Raw genomic sequence first — 26,483 nt, 5'->3', positions numbered from 1 at the left:
GTTAAGAGTCAATTAGTTCTCCAAAGTTTGTATGAAAAATAGTCCCTTGGCTCAGGTCCTCTTTCTCCTTTCATAGGCAACCACTTCTAACCCCTTAGGAGATTTGCCTCTGTATCTCTAAATAATATACTTTTATCATTACTTTTTGAAATATCAGTTCCTTCAATGTAATATGAGGCTTCAGTTCTCACACACTCTACGCTGCTGCCCTGCAAGCCTCATTATGCTTCCAGCACTCCCATTCTTCTACCATAGTAATCTAGTCATCAATATGATGACTATATGTACATGCTATTCACATCTGAGACAGGTTGCATCTGAGACAGGTTGTATCCCCCTCCCCGCTATTCCTTTCTTCTACATTTTGTTTTCCCTGTTTTAATAAGTGGGCCTCATTCTCCAATCCTGCCTGTCTGCTTAGTTTTTTAAGATACTTAACACTAATTCATTCCCATTACTCCCACACTGTTTAAACCTTTATCATTACGAAGCACATTACACAGCCTATGAATTTCACTTTCTTGAAGAATTCTCCCTTAGTCTTCTAAAACTCTCTAATCTGGACCAGCTATTCTCTATGCTTGCCCAGCTATCTTCATAAAGAGATCTTTCATTATCATTCTAGGATTTCATTATCTCTCATTATCATCCTGAGGATCCTTCCCAAACGCTCTTATACTGGTTTTCCTGTTTTGTGGTCTTATTTTCTCCTCTTGGTTTATTCCTTTGTCTTTGAAGAGTATACCTCTCAATGGCTACTTTAGTAAAAGGTATAGAAAGTACATTCTTGAGACTGTGAATGGCTGAAGATGTCTTAATTCTACAGTCACAATACACTGATACTGCCTGAGCATATAGTTTCATTATTTTCTCCTTGGACTTTTCCAGGCATTGCCCAATTAACAGCTTCCAAATGTTGATGTTTAGAAGTCTGATGCGCATTTCTGCTTCCTTAGCCTTTACATGAAACTTTACTTTCTTCCCAGGAAGGTTGTAGAATCTTCCATTGTCTTCAGTGTTGAAATTAAGTAATAGTGAGCCTTGTTGTGGTAATATTTTCATTTGCTGCACTGGGGTCTCAAGAGGCCTTTCAACTAAAAACTCATCAGTTTTGGAAAATACCATTTGGTGACTTATTTGATAAATTTTTTCCCCTCTATTTTCTCTCTTTGCTCATTCTAAAATTCCTGTTATTTGGATATTGGGCCTCCTACTTTCTTTTCTTTCCAATCTTTATCTTTTTGCTCTACTTTCTGAGAGAATGCTTCTATTTTATCTTCTTTTTATTGAGTTTTCCATTTCTTCTGTTCTATTATTTTCCAAGAACTTATTTTTTTCCCCTTTGGTCCTTTTCAAGTAGCATCCCTGGTCATATTCATGAAAATAATACCTTTTCTTATCTCTTTGAGGATACTCCAATAGTTTCTTGAAATGTTCTCCCTTAAATATTCTACTTCCTCTAACCTGCTTTTTTGGTTTGTTGATGTTCCATAATTTATAATGTTTTGGTCCTCAAATGCCTGGTGATCCTTTGCCATCTTCTCATAAGTATGAATGAACATTATAAAGCTGACTGAAATTTCAATATGTGTGTGAGGCTTGTCAAATGTGGTCTTTATTCTAGTGTAGCTAGCTACACCATTTTCTTGGGAATCTTTGAGGTTAATACCTTTAGGTCTTTTCTCTCACTGGTCTGATTTCTTAAAGATGAGTTTCTACATCCTACCTACTGCCAGTGTCTTCTTGGAGAAGTAGGAGAAGGCAGAAGAGGATTATACTACTTGGTATAAAACTTTCAGATCAGGACTGCCACACACAGTTGTGCTTGGTATACCCTAGTCCAGAGATACTCTGTTTAACTCTCTGCAAGAATAAACCTTCAATCTTTTTGGGGGGCAAGAAAGTATACCTGTCTCTCTTTTCAGTCCCACCTCACCCTTCTTTCCACTTCCCATCAATATCTGAGCCTTTGAGGGTATCTGCATCGTAAAGTGGGATGCTTTCCAGCTTTCCTCAGTGCTAGTTTAGAATTCACCATTCTCAGGTCTGTTAAGTCATTCAACATTCATCAGACATCCAGCTTCCAAAATTTCGTTGCCATTTTTGTCACTTCCATTTTTTTTTTGCCCTTGTAGGACAATGTCTTTAAACAAAAGCCCCCTTACTGTTAGTAAGATTTGAGAAGGGGATGAAACTAAGTATGTGCTCAGTCCTCTATCTTTCATTGGAATACCCATATGCATAAGTTTATAAAAGTCTTATTTTAAGACCTTGGAAGCATTAGCTTTTCCCATACAGATAAAGTGATAAAATGAGATTAGTCTTTTAGGAAGATTTTTTTAGAAATATCTCATTTGAAAGTTTCAGAGCGAGAAAACAACTTACACCTCTGCAATCGTTTCTGTACATTCTTTGGTGGTTTTAAAAAATACTTCATAGTCTACTCAGGGGTTCTTGTCTTTGGGTTATAATATGTATGTAATTATTGAAAATCCTTCCAAAAGAGAATGGAATCATGGCACAAAATATGTCATTTAATATTTTACTCAACATTTTTTAACCTTAAAATAATAAGATTAAATTGGTCCAAAATCAATCAGAGGCTTTCTTGTTTATCATGCTAGGAAATTCAGAATTCTGGAATCAAAATGAAGAAATGTAAATTCAGAATATCTTTCACAGTTACATTTACATAAAAACCTTTAGCTACAGGCATGGACTAGTCTCCTGTATCTACTGCTACCTAATTTGCGAATTAGGTTTTTACCTCTTTTTAAATCCAGAGAAAGAGTCTGGAGAATCAAAATGTAAACTATTTACTATTACGTAGGAAAGATGAACAAAGGATCTCCTATTCAAAACCAAGCTGATAACACTTTAATCTGTGTACTAAGTTTCCTCCTCTCCTAAATAGAGAGTAGTTAGGTAAAAGGGTAAATTTAACATTTATTGGGTTTTTTTCTTATGCTAGGCATTTTCACATAGTGTTTCATTTAATCCATACAATTTTTGACATTTTACTTTTTAATTGTATAGGTGATGAAAATTATCTTCAAAAGAAAATAACAGAAAATTGTTAATAATTAGTTAATAAGTAGTAGAATGAATCTAGACTCAAAGCTCAAATGCTTTTTATTACTACTCTATGCTCCCTACATAAAATAGGGAAACTGTTCACAGAAAACTGCTCTAAAAGTTACATAAAATAATATGGTAACACAAAGCACAAAAATATTTTCAACAGTGTATTCCCCTTACAAAATGGGAAGTAAGATACAAAGATAATGAATCAGAGAAATCAAAGACACAAAAATTGGGTAATAAGACCAGAGTTGGCAAGTGGCACTGTGATGTTGGATCGTTACTGACACCTAGTGGTCTCATTATTACAGACAAAATATACCAAAAACGAAAAAAGGAAGCGAGAACTACAATTTATCAACCTATTTTCAGTAGGTACTATGTTTTCATGAGCAACAGTAGGATTTTATCCATACTGTATCTTCACTGTGAGCAATATGCACTGGAAAATAAGAAATCAAGGCTGAACATATGCTTCTGGTATCTTCTGCAAAACACTGCTCCTTAACCTGTTTTATATGGGAATAAGTCCCATCAAATCATCAGAAGTGTAAACCAGTTCTTTATCACCATTAGAGGTTCTCAAGTTATATTTTACTTAATTGTAAAGTATGACTATAACATTCTTTGTAGTTTAATGGTAAATGTCATGATATCTACATAAAAAGAAAGAAATACAATAGTCTATGCAGTTTATTAAAATACCATATTTTACTAATAACACATAAAAATATTTATCAGATGTACATTTAATACTCTGAACCAAAGAGATATTATGTCTCTTTATGTATGGTCAAGCAGGCTATTAGATTCACCAGGATATGCATAAGAGAAAACAAAATTACATATATAACTGGCATTAAAAGGTTAGTGTAAAAGAAATTAAATTTACGGCCACAAAACTATAACTAGAATTAATAATATTTTGTTATTCACCCTTGTTCAGGGCTGAGAGATTCCTGATAGGAATGACTCCCCACCAGTTCTGCTCACAAATGGACATTTTTCGGCCTGACTCAGGGTCCTGTAATAAAAGGACCTACAGAACTTGGTTTCATCCACATCTATTGCTCTGTGTGGGTCACTGCTTCAATCCATTCCTGTGATCAGTAAACAATGTAATCTTAGAGGAAATGATATATCTTAATTTATTCCTTGATATGGTAAGACTGTACCAATCAATGATAGCTATTTTGATGAATAACAAAACTGCAATATACAAAACATCCATAGAATACCGGTATTTACAATACTAAATGAGTGTTAAAATTTGTGTAAACATGTATAAGTGGAGTTATACATAGAGTTCAGCATGATTCTTAGAAGATATATTCTATTCAAACTTATTTTTAATTATTGACAGTAAGGCCTGAAATTTGTCCCAAACTTCAAATGTGCTTCTATCACTAGATCTGACAGAAATTTGTTGCCATAAATTAAAATTATTTTCTAGAGTTGTCATGTATATTGATTGTAAAGATGCAAATTCTTTATTTAAATAAACCCTTCAGAAAAATGTAATAGAAGTAAACGTAGCCTGTTACAAGAACAGATTGTTATTAAACTTATATAAATGACTATGATTGTCAAGGAAGAAAGAATACTTATTGAGACCTTTTGAATTTTGGAGGGTTCAGGTAGACAAAAAAGTTAAATACTTTAAAATTTTTATTATTTCTGTTCTCCTTGTAACAGGACACCATTGGAAACATTAGTTATTTTATCAAGGCTTTGACTGGAATGTCATATTTGAGAGAGACATGCATAGACTCAGATATGACCAAACAGCTTTGACAAACTAAGGCTGACTTTATGAAACATGGAGCCATAAAGCCCCTTGGAAATGTTGGCCTGATACCTTGCTTACAGAGTTCCCTGCAGCCTCACCAGGTGAGTATAGAATATTACTTCCTAGGGGGGGTGGGAGGATGGGTTAGCCTGGTGATTGGTATTAAAGAGGGCACGTTCTGCATGGAGCACTGGGTGTTATACGCAAACAATGAATCATGGAACACTACATCAAAAAAAAAAAAAAGTGTCACTTCCTGGTAGGTGCAGGAACCTCAGGATATACTGGGGACCTCATGAAGAGGAATCCGCCCAATCTACAGGTATGGCAGGCATGTCTGATGGCAAGTAGTTGGCTTGGCTTCTGGCCTGCAGAGGCTACTAGAAGTTCAACCTAGAGATTCCTTATAAAAGTTCCAGCAAAGCAGATTCTAAAAGATCTATATGATCATTATTCTTGCTGGGCTTATGTAAATAATTAGGCCAAGTTTATTAAAATTGGACTTGTTTTGTAAACAAATTAGTCTTGATTTGGCTATCTCTGGAAATGAGGGTTATTTTAGAGAGAAAATTTGTTTCAATAACCCACCTTTGTGGATGTTAAATCCTAGTTTTGATTGTCCTTAAATGTTTGCTTAAGTTAGACAACTTGAAGTAACTTCAGAGAAATAGCTTTTCTATTTCCACACAATAGCTCACATATAGATAATCTTATTGCTTGTTCATCTGTGGGGATAACAACAGGATCCCATGGGCATATGATTATTTAAACAACTGGAAAATGGGATTAATCCCCCAACAACTGTATAACTCAACTATCACCTTGACCAATTCTGTATGAATAGGATGATGAAAATTTTCCTTAAAAGCTGGAACGTACCCTGCTCCATGAGGTTAACTATGGACTTGTGGAGATAATGGATGATCCCACTTTCTCTATGACTGGATTGGATGATGCACTTGGGGATGCCCTTATTGCCTGAGACAAGTCTTCTCTCACTTAACTGTGATTCCTTTTAATTACGATATTGTTAAGGCTGGACCTCAAACAAAGAGGGCTTCTTGATGGTTTTATTCCTTAGTCATATTTGTCCCAGGAACTACCTCTATTAATGTAAAATTACAAGTCGAGACTTTAGCCAAGCACACAGTGACCACCTTAAGCATGACATGGCAGTCACCAACAAATTTAAAAAGTGGCCCTCTAAAACTGAATAGCCCTTGATATCTTAACTCCAGTTAAAGGATGACCAACATTATATGTCTGGCTCCTAATGGACCCACTGACTATGTAGCTCTAACTTGTGTCCATAGTTTCCCCCAGGCTGGAAAGGCCACTGTACTTCAGGTTTCGCCTGAATGCATGGATGCATTATTAAAACCATTACCAATCCAGCCAACTTTCCAAATTTAAAACAATGATAGACACGTTTTGTGTTACATTGGTATGACCACCTAGCATCATCTTTGTTCCCTCTTTGAGACTGGAGGATGTTTGGCACATGGAAGCTCTTAATTAAGTACATGGTCAAAGCCCTAAATGACACTCAAAAGGGCATTTCTCTATTAAATACTAAAGTAATACAAATGTATGAAGCAGTTTTACAAAATAGAGTGGCATTAGATGTTTTAACTGCTACAAAGGGTGAAACTTGTGCTAACATAAAAACAAAATGCTAAAAAAAATAAAAATAAAAAATAAAAACAAAATGCTGCGTATACATTCCAGATTACCACAAAAATATATCTGGGTTTCTAACTGAACGAATACTCAAATTGGCACTTTAAATGATCTCTCTTTCCTTTAGTGATTGCTTTAAACTCCTGGCCTGGAGGAAAATTATCAAAGGTCAACTATCAAAGTTCTTTCGTTCAGATTTCTCTTTCTCATTACAATATTAACCTTATTTTCTTATTTCTGGTGTCTCCCTGCCTAGTGTCAAGACTCCACTGCCATAACTTCCAGCTGACAGATGATCCTTTTTACTCATGGAGGTTCATATATGTTGACCACGTTGGATTTAGCTGCCTCCAACTTTTGTAACTCCCCCATATGTTCCCCAACTGACAATACTGACCCATAGGTATGGACATCTCTATGCCCCTATTCAGCAGGAAGAAGTTACAGAAGATGAGACATTCTACCTTCAACAACCTTAAAGATTTAAGGGTCAAAATTGTTCAGGTGGGATATGATGAGGGAGCAGAAGGCTTGCTGAGGACAAAGCATAAGCTGACACCCTGCAATCTCCCCCTCCACCACACTCCTGGGTAGGATTATGTGTGACATTCTTCCAGGAAGCTCCTAACTATCTTAATGTTAATGCCTTGCAAAGGGGGAAAAAACAACCTTAACTTGAAAAGGGCAAGGCGTCTGGTATCTTGTAGGTCCTCTTTGGCATATGAAAGTTCTTTCGAAAACTTCCCTTTTCCCTTACATCCTTCAACCCCATAGTATATAATCAATTGCTCCTCACAACCCTAGTGCAGGTCTTTCTGCCCATGGGTCCTGTCCCTGTGCTTTAATAAAACCACCTTTTTTGCAAGCATGTGTGCGCACACACACACACACACACAAAACCCAAAAAACAACCAATAAAACAAAAAAACAACAAAAAACAGAACAGAACAAAACAAAGAAGTAAATGTAGCAAGGTAATGGATACTTACTGGATTGTTTTTTCTGACAGCAGAAATAAATGGAAACGAGAAAGGCAATGATATAATAAAAATGAAATGTAAAAAGGGAAATAAAAATGTGAATAGAATAGAAATAAAGGCTGAAGATGCACAGTATTTTGAGATGTACCTTGAAGCCAGTCTACACCTTCTTGCAATCCTTCTCCTTTTATGGCATCACTAGCACTGAAATAAAATCCATAAAAAACATATCCATTTCATTACTTCATAGAACCATAAGAATAAATAATTACAACTTTGCTATATGGCAAATTAATATAGTCTAGTAACATATATTTGAGCAAAACTGGTAAGCACTGAAACTGAATATACATAAGAAATAAAAGTCTGGGTGCTCAGGAAGAAGACATGAGAAACTTACTCATGATTTATAATAGACATTTGGAAAAGTGTTATCATTAAAACAGTTATTACTCTACTTTGCCCAGCCCCTGTGGCTCAATAACATTTAATTATTAGAAATGGCTGACTTAGGTTGTAATTTAGCCACACGATGGAGTGACTTTATTTGAAATGGAATTTGATATCTATAAGGTATAAATCTGTAATTAAAACTTTGGTAAACTGGTAGAATAAAAAAAAAATCTCAGATTTCAATCATACTCTTCTATCTAGTGGCTTCAGGAACTGGACAGGTTATTTAACTCTCTGCCTTTATTTTTAGCATCTATAAAATGATGCTGAATAAACTAAAATAATGAAATGCAGAGGATTTTTAGTATCAGATAATCTTTTTCAAAGACATAGACTGATAGCAATTAGTATAAACAACTAGATTTTCTGAATGATTAGGGTTCCTTTTAAGTGTGCTAAAGCATGATTTAAAAATGTACCTAATTACCTAAAATAATTAATTTGATTCTAATCAAAACAGAAATTACTTCCAAGGAATTACTTATTAGATTATGAATATGACTTATCATAGAATTATTTTAAAATAGAAAGAAACCAACAGCATGTGATACATAATTATTCAAAGTAAATTACAGATTATCCATATCAATAGCAAAACATCAGTAACTGAAATGCTTATAAAGATCAATGTATTGATCTTTATCACACATTTACAGTCCCAAACAAGACTAAGGTCTCAACTGAACAAGTAATAAAATGGAAAAACTTGTCTCCTTTACTGGAGGCGTTAGTGCCATGCTAAAAACCCTGCATCTTTTCCTATAATTCCCAAATGTTTGAATTCTACCTTTCCTTTTGAATAGATCATCAGATCTGTAACTAGAATAAAAGCCAAAGTCTTTGCCATGTCCTACTAGGACCTGTGTGATACAGCCTGTGGCTATTTCTCCATGGCCTCATCTCCTACAATTTCCCCCTGGATCTCTCTGCTCAAGCCAGCTTGGACTTCTTGCTATTCCTGGAACACACGAGGCATATTCTCATCTAAGAGCCTTTTCACTTGGCTGGCCTCTCTGTCTGGAAAGCTATTCCTCCAAACTTTTGCATGAATTTCTCCCTGACTTCAATTAGATTTCACAGAGGGAGCACCTCTCATTCTTTCTCTTATTATCCTACTTTACTTTTCTTCATCCTTTCAGATATTTTACAAAATATCTATTTACCTGATTTGTTATCTATTGCCCTCACAAGAGAGTAAATAAGCAAATACGTATATACTTATTGTGCCAGGGACTTTATCAAAGAACTTTTTTAAAAGAACATTAACAAAATCAGACCCCGAGAATCAGAGTTGGCTATATATTTAGTACAATGATTAAAAATAAACCACAAAAATTTCCAGGCTGCATTTCTCTATAATCTTTTCTTTATTGTCCAGTAAATTTACTTGGACCTAAGGCAAGAGAGATAGAATGTTTTATCTTTGTATCACTGAGTGTTACCTTTATTTCTAACACTGGAAAAGAAAAATAAGTGTATTTTCAACTTTATACACGCTTTAATGAACATAGCAAAAAATAAAAAACAAGCTTAACAAATGAAACACTAGAAATTCAGTGAGGTACTGTTTGAATAGAGCCAAAATTATAGACAACTTTCAAAGAAATACTTGGCATTCTTCTATAAGTTATACAGAAAATATAGAACCTGGCAATATAATACTGCACATCCTTATAGCAACAGGACATTACCTTTTCTCTCACTGAGAAGTATTTAGATGTCACAATTGAATAAAGAAATCTGTTAAAATTCAATTGCTGATGTTAAATTTTAAGTAGAGATTTTTTTCCACTTGCAAAATTAATTTCTATTTCAAAATTAAAAGTAGGACTACATCTTTTACTATAAATTAGACCTGTAGTCTTAATGTGAAAACTCACAATGCTTAATACAAAGCAAAAATTAAAAACTATTCTACTTTGGGTATTACTAATTTAGGTATGATTTAGAGAATGGGGCGCCTGGGTGGCTCAGTTGGTTAAGCGACTGCCTTCGGCTCAGGTCATGATCCTGGAGTCCCGGGATCAAGTCCTGCATCGGGCTCCCTGCTCGGCAGGGAGTCTGCTTCTCCCTCTGACCCTCCTCCCTCTCATGCTCTCTGTCTCTCATTCTCTCTCTCTCAAATAAATAAATAAAATCTTTAAAAAAAAAAAAAAAAGGTATGATTTAGAGAAATACAAAGGTTCTACCTATACTTCTCTACCTAAAATCCCTCCTTTCTTTACCAACCAAATATCACAGAACCACAAATTCCAAATCAAGAGACATTTTGTAAAATTGACTCTTCTTCTGATTCCAAAGTAAGGAGGGTTCTACTCAAGATATGTAGTGTTTCATTCCTGGGTAGAGGAGCTAATGGCCCTGAGTATTGAGGCGTTTCAAGGGCTTTCTCAAGCTCTCTTCTATGAGATTCCTTTTTCAGCACCAAGGTTAGCTCTGGAAGTTCTTTACTGAGCTCTACTATCTCCTTGTTCCATATTGTTTCTCTTTCTAGAGGCAGTATATTTCTCTGCTTCTTTGTTAGGTCTTCCTCCATAGATACCTTCTTTTAAAAAAGGGAAAACTGGCAAGAGAAGGACATCTTGCAGCAGAGGGAAGTAGGTGGGTGGACAGAAAGGAGCTCAGATTAATATAAGGTAGGCACTTAAAATACTATCTAATATATAACTTCTGGTTATCCTTATTGGAATATTTGGCAGAAAGGCACACCAGCGTTAAATATAACCATAAGAAACTGCTTTCCAAATAAACAATGTATAATAATTTCAGATACTAAATACTGAAGAGTTCAATTGTCTTAGTATATCCAAATAAAATTAATATTTACATTTCTATATACTCATATAAACCAGTATTTGTTGTGTACATACTAAGTACCTGGTACTACTATTATTCTAGGTGTTACAGAGTGAATGAAACTGATAAAATCTCAGCTCTCATGGTGCTAATGCACTAGTATAGGTAGACAGACCATAAAACAAGAAAAACCCAAAGAGGACATGGCAAGAGAAATATAAAGCAAAGTGTATAAAAAAAAACAAGGGTCGGGGTAAGATATAATGATATTTTGGAGGGTTATCAGGAGAGGTCTCTCTCCTGAAGAAAGTACAATAGCAAGCCAGGAAAATCATTTTGGAGACGGATTCAGACAAAGTGACTAACAAGTACAAAAAAGTCCTGAGATGGGATTGTGGTTGGCTGATTCAATGTGCAGAAGAAAATCAGTGTGCTTGAAACTGGGTAAGTGAGCTAAATTATTCTTTTAGAGTTGTTTATATTTTTGTATCCTCAGAAAGATATGAAAAGTTTTTTTTTTAAGATTTATTTATTCAAGTAATCTCTACACCCAATGTGGGGCTGAAACTCACAACTCTGAGGTCAAGAGCTGCATGCTCTGACTGAGCCAGCTAGGTGCCCCAAGATTGGAAAAAGTTTTAATAATAATATACTCATGAATACCTGCACTGCTACAATTCTACACAACTAAATCCTTAGCTTACATTTTATCATGTTAGATGACGTATACAATGTGCTTAGGAGGGAAGAACTGAAGCTCAGAGATTTTTCTCAGAATGCTATAATGAAGAGTAAATATAAAACATTACCAAATATGCCATGGTTTATCTTTGATGTTCTCTAAACACAGCAGCTGAGACACTTTTACAGATGTCACTGCATCTCTAAGATCCATTTTGTTTGCAAAGAATAAGATTGGTATTCGGCGGTGCTTAATATCTAAAAGACAAAATAAGACTACCATCACACTTCCAGCTTTTTGGTCATTTCCCCAAATATTTAAAATTGAAATTCACTAAAACTGTTTTCCAACCACTTCTTTCTGTATCACATATACGCCAACATTTAAAAACATTTCACTGTCAAGAATGTATTTGAATGATAGGAGAATTAACAAAATACTTCTTCTTAAGACTATCCACCTTCTGGGATGCCTGGATGGCTCAGTCCATTAAACGTTTGCCTTTGGCTCAGGTCATGATCCCAGGGTCCTGGGATGGAGTCCCACATCGGGCTCCATGCCGAGCAGGAAGCCTGCTTCTTCCTCTGCCTGCCTTCCTCTTCCCTGCTTGTTTCTTTCTCTCTCTCTGACAAATAAATAAATAAAATCTTAAAAAAAAGAAAAAGAAGACATCCGCCCTCTGGTTGGAGCTTTAAAACAAAGATGAGTGAGGTGGGAGTTGGGGCTCAGTAAGCAGTTACTGAGCAGTACCTACAAAGGGGTCAAATATTTTGTTTTGTTTTTACTGTCAATAGAAAGGAGTCAAACTTCAAATGAAAGTAGAAGGGAGACAAACAAGATCTTGATTTTAGATTTTAGTAACAGGTTAGAAGTAACAAACTACTTTAACAAGATATTTTACCTTGTTACAACTTTGGAAACATTTTTCACTGTTTTGAATAGATAATACATTTAAATAGTTCAACATTCAGAGGACACAAAATGGTATACCGTAAAAGAATCTCCCTCCCACCTGTCCCAGGCCATCCACTCGTCCGCTCTAGAAGAGTTAACCTATATCACCTATTGCTTGGCATCTTTTTAGAAGTATTTGCAAAAACTTATTATATATTACTCTTTATACAAATAGTAGCAGACTATCAGTTTTATATCTTTTGCTTTTCACTTAATTTCATATCTTGGAGCCTGTCCCATACCAGTAAGTAAAGAGCAGTTTCTTCACTATTTTAACAGTTGTAGAATATTCTGCCTTTTAGTACTATGTACCATAATTGTTTAATCAGTATCCAGTGAGATATATTTGTATTGTTGCCAATATTTAAAACTATAAACAATGCTGAAATGAATAAGTGTACATAGCAAATTTTGTACATGGGCAGTATGTTTGTAGGATAAATTTGGGAAGTAAAGTTGCTGGTTAAAGGATATGTAAATTGCTATTTTGATAGTGATTACTGAAAGGCCTTCCTTTAAAAATTATATCAATTTACACTTCAACAACAATGTGTAAGAATGAACGTTTCCAGTGCCCTTGCCAAAAGTGTTATCAAACCTGTTGATCTTTTTATGATAGTGGATAGGTAAAAAAGTACTATCAGAATATGTTTACTTTGTTTTAAGAAAGGTCAAGAATTTTTCTATATATTCAAAAGATGCTTCTATTTCTTTTTTTACGAACTATTTTATCCTATCCTTTCCCCATTTTTTAAAAGATTTTATTTATTTTTTTGAGAGAGAAAGAGAGGGAAAGCACAAATAGGGGTTGAGGGGCAGAGGGAGAGGGAGAAGCAGATTTCCCTCTGAGCAGGGAGCCCGACTCAGGGCTCCATCCCAGGACCCTGGGATCATGACCCGAGCCGAAGGCAGATGCTTAACCCACAGAGCCACCCAGGCGCCTCTAAGTTTTTATTTTCTATTTTATTGATTTGTAGAAACACCGTAAGTAGTACGGAAAAAAGTCCTGTAGCTGTGATATAAACTGCAAATATTTCCCCTTGCTTGTCATTTGCCTTTAACTGCTCATGGTTTGTTTTATAATTAAAAACTTTTTATATAGTCAAATTCATCAATCTTTTCTTTTAGGATTCTGGGTTTTGTGTTAGAGTTGGAAAGACCTCCTCTTGCCCCCAGAATTATTTTAAACTTCTCCCATAGTTTCTTCTACTGCTGCATTGGTGTGATTTTTACATTTAAATATTTAGTCCAGCTAGAATTTACCCTGCAACAGAGAATGTCAGAATGGATAAAAAAGCTACACATAACCATATGATGTTTACAAGAAACACAGTGAACATAAGGACACAAACAAGCTGAGAGGAAAAGGATGGAAAAACATGCATACACATAAATGTAAGAAAGCATGCTGGGCTACACTATAATCAGACAAAGTAGTGTTCAAGAAGAAGGGGAAAAGAGGCATTTGTTGTTGTACTCTGTGCCGTTTATTATATGTCAGTGCTTTTTAAAAGTTTTTATTTAAATTCCAGTTAGTTAACATACAGAGTATTATTAGTTTCAGGTGTACAATATAGTGATTCAACACTTTCATACAACACTGTATGCTCATATAACACCCCATACTCATCACAAGTGCCCTCCTCAATCTCATTACCTATTTAGCCCATCCCTCACCCATCTCCCCTCTGGTAACCATCAGTTTGTTCTTTATAGTTAAGAGTCTGTTTCTTGGTTTGCCTCTCTCCCTCTTTGAAAAAGACAGACATTTAAAAATTATGAAAGTGTCACTCACTCAAGAAGACAAAACAATTTTAACTGTATATGCATCTAATAAATGAACACTATCACCTGACATTTATAGACCCTTCATCCAACAATAGCAAAATACGTATTTTACTTAATGGCAGATGGAACATTCACCAAGCCAGACTATATATGATGACCCAATATTTCTAAGGATGAAATCATCCAGATTATGTTATTCCATCAAATGGAATTTAGAAATCAATAACAAAAAGAAACCTAGAAAATTCCCATATATTTGGGAAATTACATAATACACTACTAAATAATCTAAGGATCAAAAAAGAACTCACAAGGTAAGTTAGAAAATACTTCAAACTAAATAATAAAGGAAACAAACATATCAAAATTTGTGACATGTAACTAAATCCTTAGAGCATATGTATTGCTTTAAATGCTCCTATTAGAAAAGGTGTAAAATCAATGATTTCCACTTCCATCTGAAAAAGGCAATAGACAATGAAATACAATGTAAGTATAGAAATTTCATAATAAACCAAAGAACAGAAATTAACAAAAATTTTTAAAAAACAAACCAACAGAAGAAATTAACAAAGCCAGAGTTCTTAAAAAGTTAAGAAAACCAATAACCTCTTCAAAAAATTGAACAAGAAAAAATGGAGGAAACATAAATTATCAATATCAGAAATGAAGGAAGATACACAGATTTTACAGACGTTAAAAGGAGAGCGAGAGGATTTTATAAACAGTTTTATGTCAGTAAACTTGACAACATAGATAAATTTTAAAATCTGGTCAAAAATTACCAAAAGTGACCCAAGGAAAAATACCAAACTTTAATAAGCCTTATATCATTTAATGAAATCTAACTCCTGATTCACAGTCCCTCTTACTCCCCCATACTCCCGCACACATACAAAATCCCAACCCCGATGGCTTCATTCATATATTCTATCTAACATTTAAGGATGAAATAATACCAGTTCTATCCAATCCAAAAAATAAAATAAAAAGAGAAAGAGTAAATATTTTCCAACTCATTTTATAAGGTCTCTATCACCCTGATGAATAAAGCATTTTAAGAGAGTTACAAACCAAAAACCTTATGAGCACAAAAACAAAAATTTTTAATAAAATGTTAGCAAATCCAACTCAATGATATATCAAAAGGTTAATATTCAATGGTCAAATGAGATTTAACCCAGGAATGTAAGCTTGGTTTAATATATGTGAATACAGTATAATATTATCATCGTAATAGATGTAGAAAAAGCATTTGGTAAATTTTAACACTAGGTTATAATGGAACATTTTGAAAAACTAGGAATAACAGAAAATTTCCTTGACCCAATAGAGATATAAGCATACCCTAGTGAGCATCATAATCAGTGGTAAAATATTAAATGTAAAGAATGGAAATAAGATACAGAAACAACCTAAGTATCTATCAATGATGAATGATAATGATAGTGAATAACATGGGCTTGAATTGTGCAGGCCCAGTTATACGTGCCTTTTTTTCAATAAATATATTGAAGAATATTTTGGAGATTTGCAACAGTTTGAAAAATCCTGTAAACAAATCATGAAGCTTAGAAACACTGAAGGAAAATTAAGAAAAAGTTAGGCATCTCATGAATGCATAAAATATATATAGAAATGAGATGATTTTATCACTTAGTACCATAAAAGATATACAAATCTATTATAAAAAGTTAAAATTTATTAATTCTTATGCACATCTAGACCAAATATGGCAGCATTCACAGTTGAGAGAAATGCAAACAAGTGTAAAGATGCAGTATTAAATCAAAACTGCATAAAATTAACTGTAGTAATACTGTACCGCTGTAATAATTTCATAGCCACCTCCTGTAGCTATTGCAGTGACCTCAAGTGTGGAAGGATCTGCTTAAAATGCTATGTGATACTAATCATCTCTATGTGAGCAGTTCCTTTCTCTAGTAAATTGTGTGTATCACAAAAAGCTGTCACAGTTCTCATATATTTTTTCATCTTATTTTGTGTAATACTGTAAATCCTGAATTACACCATGGGACCCATACAAAGTGCCACCAGTCATGCTGGAAATGCTCCCAAGAACCGGAGAAAAATCATGACATTACAAGAAAAAGTTGAACTGTTTGATATGTATCATAGATTGAGGTCTGCAGCTCTGGATGCCCACCATTTCAAGATAAATGAAGCCAGTATAAGGGCCATTGTGAAAAAAGAAAAGGAAATTCATGAAGTCATTGTTGTAGTTACACCAGCAGGCGTGGAAATCTTGCACTTTTCATGAAATACCTTTTTACCTTGTATTGAAATGTAGCTTTTATGTGGGTGCAGAATTGCTGTAAGAAAGGCATACCTATAGATTCTAACATGATTCAAGAAAAAGTGAAGTTATTATATGAACATAAAGCAATAGGAAGGTGGAGAATTTAATGCTAACAAAAGATAATTTGGTAATTTTAGAAAGAGGTCTGCCTTAAAAAATGTCAAGATAACAGGAGGAGCAGCTTCTGCCAACCAAGAGGTAGCAGACAGAATTTCCATAGGTTGGGGCGCCTGGGTGGCTCAGTCGTTAAGCGTCTGCCTTTGGCTCAGGTCATGATCCCAGGGTCCTGGGATCGAGCCCCGCAGCCGGCTCCCTGCTCCGAGGGAAGCCTGCTTCTCCCTCTCCCACTCCTCCTGTTTGTGTTCCCTCTCTGTGTCTCTCTCTGTCAAAAAAATAAAATCTTAAAAAAAAAAAAAAAAGAATTCCCATAGGTCATTAAGAAAATCCCTGGGGAAAAAGGGTATCACCTGAACAGGTTTTTAATGCAGGAAAAAGTGCCTTATTCTGGAAAAAAAAAAATGCCACAAAGGACATTTATTAGAGAAGCAAGCACCAGGATTTAGGGCAGGAAGAAAAGTAAGAATAAGACAAAACTTACCATTTTTATTCAATATTGTACTGAAGGCCCTAGCCAGTGCAATAAGACAGGAAAAAGAATAAAAGACAAAAAGGCTAAAAAGGAAGCAGTAGAATTTTTGTTGTTGTTGACTTTAGACAGGGAAAATTCTAAGAAATGTACAGAAGAACTATTAGAATAAATATATTTAACAACCTCCCAGAATACAAAGTCAGTATTTTCACATACTAGCAATGAGCCATTAGAATATGAAATATAATATACTATTTATAATAGCTTCAAAAATATAAAAAAAACTTATGGATAAGCTGAATGAATGATGTATAAGACCTCTATAGAAAACCATAAAAGACAGGGAAATTGGGAAAAGGATAAACATATTAAGTGACATACCATGCTCATGAGTTGGAACATTCAGTGTTAAGTCCAATGTTAAGATGTCAACTATCCCCAAATATAATAAAATAAAACCTAAGCAAGTTTTTTAAAAAAATTAGTAAGCTGATATAAAAACTTATTTGAAATATGGAACACCTAGAACTACCAAAATCATCTTGAAAAAGTAGACCAGGATTGGAAGATTTTTCCTATCTGACTTCAAAATTTATTATAAATCCATGGTAACAAGCCAAATGTGAAAGGACATAAAAGAGATCAATGGAATAGAACAGAGTCCAGAAACAGGTGCACATATATACAGTCCAATTAAATTCAAGAAGTGTGAAAGTCAAATGCTTTTGACAAGTGATTCAGTGAAAAAAAATTTTTTTCCAATAAATACATTTTGGGATAATTGGGTATCTGTAAGAAGAAAGTGCAAAAATTAATTCAGGATAGATCCCAGGCCTAAACATAAAAGCCAGAACTATGAAGCTTCTAGAAGAAAACATAGGAGAGTATGTCAGTAATCTTAGGGTAGGCACAGATTTTTTTAGGGAGTACATAGAAAGCTTGTATTAAAAAAAAAATTGATAAATTATACTTCATCAAAATTAGATATATTTGTTCATTAAAAGATACCATGAAGAAAATAAACAGGCAAGCCACAGACTGATGAGAAATCTTCAAAACATATATTTAACAAAGGTCTCCTATCTAGAACTTATAAAGAAATGTTAAATTTTCTTTTCTTTTTTTTTTTTTTTAAAGATTTTACTTATTTATTTGACAGAGAGAGAGAGCACAAGCAGGGTGAGTGGCAGGCAGAGGCAGAGGGAGAAGCAGGCTCCCCGCAGAGCAGGGGGAGCCCGACGCGGGACTCGATCCCAGGACCCTGGGATCATGACCTGAGCCGAAGGCAGTCGCTTAACCGACTGAGCCACCCAGGCGCCCCGAAATGTTAAATTTTCAATAATAAGAAGACAAACAACCAAATTAATGAATGGGCAAAAGATTTAAAAAGACATTTTATAAGAGAATGTACAAGATTGGTGAATAGAATATGCAAAACTGCTCAACATTAATAATCATCAGTAAAATACAAATTAAAAGCACAATGAGATCCTATTATATACTCAGTGGAAAGGCTAAAATGAAAAAAAACAACATCAATCTTGGAGAGGATGTGCATAAACTAGAACTCTCATTTATGTTACTGACAATGTAAAATAGTATGACCACTTTGAAATTCTTTAAATATCACCCATACATCTATCCTATGACCCAGCAGTATCATTCCTAGGAATTTTTTGAAGAGAGAAAAATATGTCTATGAAAAGCCTTTTACAAGAATGTTCATATCAGGTTTATTCATACTAGGCCTAAACTAGAAACAGTCTAGATGTCACTCAACAGGATACTGGATAAACAAACTGTGATATACATACATAATAGAATGTTACATAGAATAAAAAGGAATAATCAAGTGATACATAAAACAACACAGATGGCTCCCCAAAACATTATGCCAAATAAAAAAACTTATGCACGAAAATGTATGTGCCTTTACCCCCATTTATATGAAACTGTAGAATAGGCAAAATTAATCTGGTGATAGAAATCAGATTAGTTCTCTGGTATGAGGTGTTAAGTGTTGATTGGGAAGGGGTGTGAAAGTACTTTCTGGGGTAATGAAAATGTTGTTTCTTGACAGGCAGTGTAGTTATATGAGAGTATGCATTTGTCAAAATTATTGAACTATGTCCTTAAGATCTGAGCATTTGACTGTAAACAGCTTATACTTCAATTTTAAAAAGTTCATATATAGGGTGACCGAATGCATTGAAAAAACAAGACTCATCTATATATTGCCTACAAGAGACTACTTCAGAACCTAAAGACACAGACAAACTGAAAATTAAAGCATGGAAAAAGATATTCCATGCAAATAGAAACAAAAGAAAGCTGGGGTAGCAGTACTCATGTCAGATAAAATATATTTTAAAACAAAGATTGTAACAAGAGACAAAGAAAAGCATTGTATAATGATAAAGAAATCAAGAGGATATAACAATTGTAAATATCAATGCACCCAACACAGAAACATCTAAATACATAAAGTGTGTATTAACAGACATAAAGGGAGAAATTGACAGTAATACAGGAATAGTAGGGGGCTTTAAGACCCCATTTACATCAGTGGATACATCATTTAGACAGAAAATCAATAAGGAACTTTGCTCAGTGGCTTTGAATGAACATTATTAGACCAGGTGGATTTAACAGATATATACAAATATTCCATCCCCAAACAGCAGAATACATTCTTTTCAAGTACACATGGAATATTCTCCAAGACAGATGATCACGTTAGGCCACAAAACACGTCTCAATAAATTTAAGGAGACTCAAATCATATCAAGCATCTTTTCTGACCATAACAGTATGAAACGAGAAATCAATTACAAAAAAATGAACAGAAAAATACACAAACACATGGAGATTAAACAACCAATGGGTCAATGAAGAAATCAAAAAGGAAATAAAAAAATACTTAGAGACAAATAAAAATGAAAATGCAATTCTTCAAAATTGTAGGGAAACAGCAAAAAGCTGTTCTTTTTTTATAAAGATTTTATTTATTTATTTTTATTTAAGAGAGAGAGAGAGAGAGAACATGAGCAGGGTGGGGGGAAGGCAAAGGGAGAGAGAGAGAATCTCAAGCAGACTCTGCACTGAGTGCAGAGCCTGAAGCAGGACTTGACTTCAGAACCCTGCGATCATGACCTGAGCTGGAATCAAGTTGGACACTTTACCAATTGAGCCACCCAGGCACCCTGCAAAAGCAGGTTTTTTTTTTTTTTAAGATTTCTTTTTTTGAGAGAGAGTGTGTGCAAAGGGGCAGAGGGGCAGAGGGAGAGGAAGAAGGAGAGAAGCAGATGCAGGGCTCACTTCCCACGACCCATGAGATCATGACCTGAGCTGAAATCAAGAGTCCGACACCTAACCAACTGAGCCACCCAGGCACCCCTCACAAAAGCAGTTCTAAGAGGGAAGTTTATAGTTATATAGGCCTACATCAAGAAACAACAAAAGAATCTCAAATAAACATTATGATCCTTTATACCTAAAAGAAATAGAAAAAGAACAACAAACAAAGCCCACAGTTACTAGAAGGAGGAAATAAAGTTCCAGGTGGAAATAAATGAAAGAGACTAAAAAGTCAACAGAAAAGATCAATGAGACCAACATAAACAAAACTGATATACCTTTAGCCAACCTCATCAAGAAAAAAAGACAGAAAGGACCCAAATGAATACAATCAGAAATGAAAGAGGAGAAGAACTGAAAAAGAACCACAGAAATACCAAGGATTATAATAGACTGCTATGAAAAATTATATGCCAACAAATTGGACAACCTAGAATAAATGGATAAATTCCCAGAAACATACAATCTTCCAAGACTGAATCAGGAAGAAATAGAAAATCTGAACAGACTGATTGCTAGCAACAAAACTGAATCAAAAATCAAAAGACGCCCAATAAACAGAAGTCCAGGACCAGTGGGCTTCACAGGTGAATTCTACCAAACATTTAAAGAAGAGTTAATACCTATCCTTCTCAAACTACTCCAAAAAATAGAAGAGGAAAGAAACCTTCCAAATTCATTTTAAGAGGCCAGCATTACTCTGATACCAAAACCAGACAAAACATTCTAAAAAAATATTACAGGTCAATATTCTGGATGAACATAAAGGCAAAAATCCTCAACAATCGCCAATTGAACTCAACAATACATTAAAAGGATCATACACCATGGTCAAGTTAGATTTATTCCAGGGATGCAAGGATTGTTCAATATTAGCAAATCAATCAACATGATACACCCTATTAACAAAATGAAGGATAAAAACCATATGATAGATGCAGAAAAAAGCATTTGACAAAATACAATATCAGTTTATGATAAACTCTCAACAAAGTGGGGTTAGAGAGAATATACATCAACATAATAAGGCCAACATATGAAAAATACACAGCTAATATAATACTGAATGTTTTTCCTCTAAAATTAAGAATAAGACAATGATGTCTACTCTTGCCACTTTTATTCAGCACAGTATTATAAGTTGTAGCCACGGTAATTAGACAAGAAAAAGAAATAAAAGGCATACAAACTGGCAGGGAAAGGTAAAACTGTCACTCACTGTTTGCAAATGACATAGTATACACAGTAAACCCAAAAGTTCCACCAAAAACTACTGGAACTAATAAATGAATTTGGTAAAGTTGCAGGATACAAAATTAATATACAGAAATCTGTTGAATTTCTATACAGCAATAAGGAAGCAGCAGAAAGAGAAATTAAGAAAACAATCCCATAGGGGCGCCTGGGTGGCTCAGTTGTTAAGCGTTTGCCTTTGGCACAGGTCATGATCCCAGGGTCCTGGGATCGAGCCTCGCATCAGGCTCCCTGCTCAGTGGGAAGCCTGCTTCTCCCTCTCCCACTCCCCCTGCTTGTGTTCCCTCTCTTGCTGTGTCTCTGTCAAATAAATAAAATCTTAGAAAAAGAAAAAGAAAAAAGAAAACAATCCCATTTACAACTGCATCAAAAGGAATAAAATGCCTAGGAATAACCTTAACCAAGGAGGTGAAAGACTTGTACTCTGAAAACTGTAAGGCACTGATGAAAGAAACTGAAGACAACACAAACAAATGGAAAGATATACTATGCTCATGGATTAGGAGAATATTGTCCACACTACCCAAAGCAACCTACAGATTTAATGCAATTCCCATCAAGATACCAATACTATTTTCCACTGAAATAGAACAAATAATCCTAAAATTTGTATGGAACCACAAAAGACTCCAAATAGCCAAAGTAATCTTGAGAAAAACAAAGCTGAAGGTATCACAATCCCAGATCTGAAAATATAGTACAAAACTATAATAATCAAAATAGTATTGTACTGGTATAAAAATAGACACATAGATCAATGAAACAGAATACAGAGCCCAGAAATAAACCCATGCTTATATGCTCATTCATCTACGACAAAGGAGGCAAGAAAATACAATGGGAAAAGAGTCTCTTCAATAAATGCTGCTGGGAAAACTGGACAGCTACACGCAAAAGAATTAAACTGAACCACTTTCTTACACCATATACAAAAATAAACTCAAAATGGATTAAAGACCTAAGTGTAAGACCCAAATCCATAAAACTCCAATAAGAAGACTTAGTAATCTCTTGGACATTGGCTGTAGCAACATTTTTCTGGATTATGTCTCCTCAGGCAAGGGAAACAAGAGAAAAATAAACTACTGGTACTACATTAACCTAAAAAGCTTTTACACAGTGAAGGAAACCATCAACAAAATGAAAAGGCAACCTACTGAATGGGAGGAGATATTTCCAAATCATATAACTGATAGGAGACTAATATCCAAAATATATAAAGATTTCATACAACTCAACACCAAAATACACTAATAATCCAATTTAAAAATGGGCAGAGGACCTGGATAGATATTTCTCTGAAGAAGACATACAGATGGCAAACAGAAAAGATGTTCAGTATCACTAATCATCAGGAAAATGCAAACCAAAACAACAGTGAGATATCACCTCATACCAGCCAGAATGGCTAGTATCAAAAAAATAAGAAATATCAAGTGTTGGTGAGAATGTAAAGAAAAGGGAACCCTCATACACTATTGGTGGGATGTAAATTGGTGCAGCCACTATGGAAAAAAGTATGGAGGTTCCTCAAAAAATCAAAATTCTTAGAAGTACCATGTAAGCCAATAATTCCAGTACTGGGAATTTATTCCAAGAAAACAAAAACACTATTTTGAAAAGATATAGGCACCCCTATGTGTATTGCAGCATTATTTACAGTAGCAAGATATGGAAGCAATCTAAGTGTCCATCATTAGATGAACAATAGATAACAAGATGTTGAATTGAATATTACTCAGCCATAAGGGATGAGATCTTGCCATTTGTGACAATGTAGATCGATCTAGAGAGTATTATGCTAAGTGAAATAAGTCAGACAGAGAAAGACAAATAGCATGATTCATTTATATGCAGAATCTAAAAACCAAAACAGATGAACAAAACACAACAAAACAAAAACTCATAAATACAGAGAATAAACTGGTGGTTGCCAGAGGGGATGGAGTGAGAGGGATGGGTGAAATAGGTGAAGGGGATTAAGAGGTACAAACTTCCAATTACAAAATGAATAAGTCACTGAGATAGAAAGTACAGCATAGGAAATATAGTCAGTAATATTGTATTAACTTCGTATGGTGACAGATGGTAGTTACACCAATCGTGGTGAGCACTGCATGATGTACAGAACTGTTAAATCACTATATTACACACCTGAAAACAATGTAACATTGTACGTCAACTATACCTCTGTAAAAAAGTAAAATTAAACTTATTAAAGTTCATGTTTACCTCAGCTGAGAAATCCTTTGGGAATCTATCCCAAAAAATAAATGCATCAGTACATAAAGATAACTTACTTGGACAAGGCTTCAGTTGAGGAAACCAGGGTTTCCACTGTATTTGAAGCTGATTTTGTAGGAATCATTTCATATTACTGGTCAATGTTAAAACAGTTTTTGAGGAGAAAATGGAAAGATTAACACAAAGGGAATGCATAATCAAAAATGCATTCTCAACCCAGATAACCCAGATAAAAGCCTGTTAAGTTTTTAAAAGTGAAAGAGTCATTGGGCGCCTGGGTGGCTCAGTTGGTTAAGCGACTGCCTTCGGCTCAGGTCATGATCCTGGAGTCCCAGGATGGAGTCCCGCATCGGGCTCCCTGCTCAGCGGGGAGCCTGCTTCTCCCTCTGACCCTCCCCCCTCTCATGCTCGCTCTATCTCATTCTCTCTCTCAAATAAATAAATAAAATCTTTAAAAAAAAAGAAAATCTCTAAAAAAAAAAAAAAAAAGTGAAAGAGTCACATAAAATATACAGGCTAGATAATTATTACCCCAAATATCTGAATAAGCTTAAGGTTGTTCAATAAAAATACCAGTTAGTGTGGTTAAACAGGAAGAACTGTTAGAAAGCCCCATGCTATTTCCCATTCTATTTCTAACAAATCCACACTTCTTTTAAGCCATCACCTCTTCCTAAAAGTCATAGCACAAAGACCACTTACTTAAATCTTTTCCCACGAGTGAAGCTAGAAATGCAGTTTCACAATACTTACTGGAGAATTGTATTGTGGAGAAAAAAAAGAATATCTAATAATAGGTAAAACAATAAATGGTGGTATACTCATAGAATGGCATTTTAGGCACTATTAAAAAGAATATTTACATATATTCATTTTGACTTGAAAGGATTTCCATAATTTAATGTTCTCTGAGATAGCTAAATGCAGAAGAGTGTAGAGAATATGATCCCATTTTAGTAAATAACAACGAGAAAAAAATACCAAATTGTTAATACTGGTATCTTGGAAAGAGGGTAGGGCTGGTAGTTAAGAGTTTAAAAACAGAAAAGATCTGTTTTAGAAGAATTCTCAGAATAAATATGTAAGAAATGCTGTGTAATCATACATATATATACATGTATGAAAAGTTGGTAACCAAAATAATTCTAATGACTGTTGAAATACATGGATTTTTACTTCCTTCTTTATTCTTTTCCTGTCTTCATTTTTTGCTATTGACACATTACTTGTGCAATCAGAAGAACATTTTTATTTTAGGGGGATAAAAAGGTCGGAGACCTGGAAAATACTGCAAAAAGCTTTGAAATTTAAAAAATACATGGTGCTATAGATATGAATTCTGAATAATTACTATATTTTAAAATTCAAAAACAAAGGAGAGTAATATATTCATTAATGTAGAGAGCTATTGAATCATTATATTGTACACCTGAAACTAATATGATACTGCATGTTGTTTCAATTAAAAAAATTAAAAATTTTAAATGAGATAATTACATAGAATAAGCAACATTTTCTGCCAAGACCAAAGAACAAAAAAAACATCTTACGTAAACAGACCCTAAAGCACAGATATCACAAACACACACATATACCTGGATGGTTCAGCATAGTATCAAGTTCTTCTTTGGCCACAACCATTCTCAATCTATCACTACTATCAATGACAAAAATAATGGCCTGTCCTTCTCTGTAGAAGGAATGAGAAAAATTAAAGATAAAATTATACATTTTTCCATGTTTAGCATTCATTTGCATTTCCTGTGTATTATCTTTTTATTACATATTAGTTTATATGAGTGACTACTATATTACCATCAGTCCTATTTCATGTAAAATAATTTTTTCTCAGTTGGTTGATAATATGGTAAATTTAATGACTTATTTCATAATTTTTAAAAACTACAAGTAAAACCATAATCCTATTACACAGATGCAATCATTATTAATATTTGGGGGTAAGTCAATTTTGACATTTTCTTTGTGTATATTCACATATGAGTACCTACATTTGTATTTAAATGGAATCTTGCTGTTTTATACCCTGCCTTTCTGATATACATATATATTTCCTTGATCTTCTTTGCAGTATAGTTTGAACTACTTTTATATGAAACATTAAAGCTCTACACCAGTGTTTCTCAAATATTTCTTACCATAACCATAGTGAGAAATACATTTTACATTAAGGTACAGTAGACCCTTAAGTATATGTAACTATATTTGAAATAAGTTTCCAGAAATAATACTTACAAATAGCTTTTATTTTATTCTATTTGATTTTTTTTAAGCTGATAACCAGCCACTAAACTGGCTTAAAGATTCACTTACAGATCACAGTGGCACTTAAAAAAAATCACTGATTCCCTCTGCACCTTTCTTTTAATGATTATAAAGTATCCCATTGCACAGATATGTCATCAGTAATACTGTGGACTTAGAGATTATTTTTAATTTTTATTATTATGAAAAACTTTGGAATAAACATCCTCCTGAGTACATTTTTTAAATTTCTT

The 26,483-nt window shown here is 34.3% G+C and overlaps 1 protein-coding gene across 18 annotated transcripts in view; it reads right to left on the bottom strand.

The window, feature by feature from the left end:
- The window catches only part of ARL6 (ADP ribosylation factor like GTPase 6), a 44,969-nt gene that overhangs the window by 4,017 nt on the left and 14,469 nt on the right, over positions 1-26,483 (bottom strand). For 16 of the 18 annotated variants that reach the window (XR_010408012.1, XR_008504983.2, XM_064580481.1 and 13 more), the window contains 4 exons: positions 25,563-25,657; positions 11,922-12,086; positions 11,589-11,718; positions 7,679-7,734 (listed from right to left, as the gene is read on the bottom strand). Coding sequence is in view for 16 of the 18 variants with exons in the window: in XM_064580481.1 (XP_064436551.1) it covers positions 7,679-7,734; positions 11,589-11,718; positions 11,922-12,086; positions 25,563-25,657 (446 nt within the window). In the remaining 2 variants the exon portion in view is untranslated. The remainder of the gene's footprint in view (positions 1-7,678; positions 7,735-11,588; positions 11,719-11,921; positions 12,087-25,562; positions 25,658-26,483) is intronic. The other 2 variants (XM_064580505.1, XM_064580514.1) reach the window with 1 other exon arrangement.

Source organism: Mirounga angustirostris, unplaced genomic scaffold (genome assembly GCF_029215605.1).
Source record: "Mirounga angustirostris isolate CCGP_5_RB_7025 unplaced genomic scaffold, mMirAng1.0.hap1 SCAF_1, whole genome shotgun sequence".
NCBI classification, from domain to species: Eukaryota; Metazoa; Chordata; class Mammalia; order Carnivora; family Phocidae; genus Mirounga; species Mirounga angustirostris.
The sequence above is the reverse complement of the archived record's forward strand: the minus strand, read 5'-3'. Positions and strand labels throughout refer to the sequence as shown.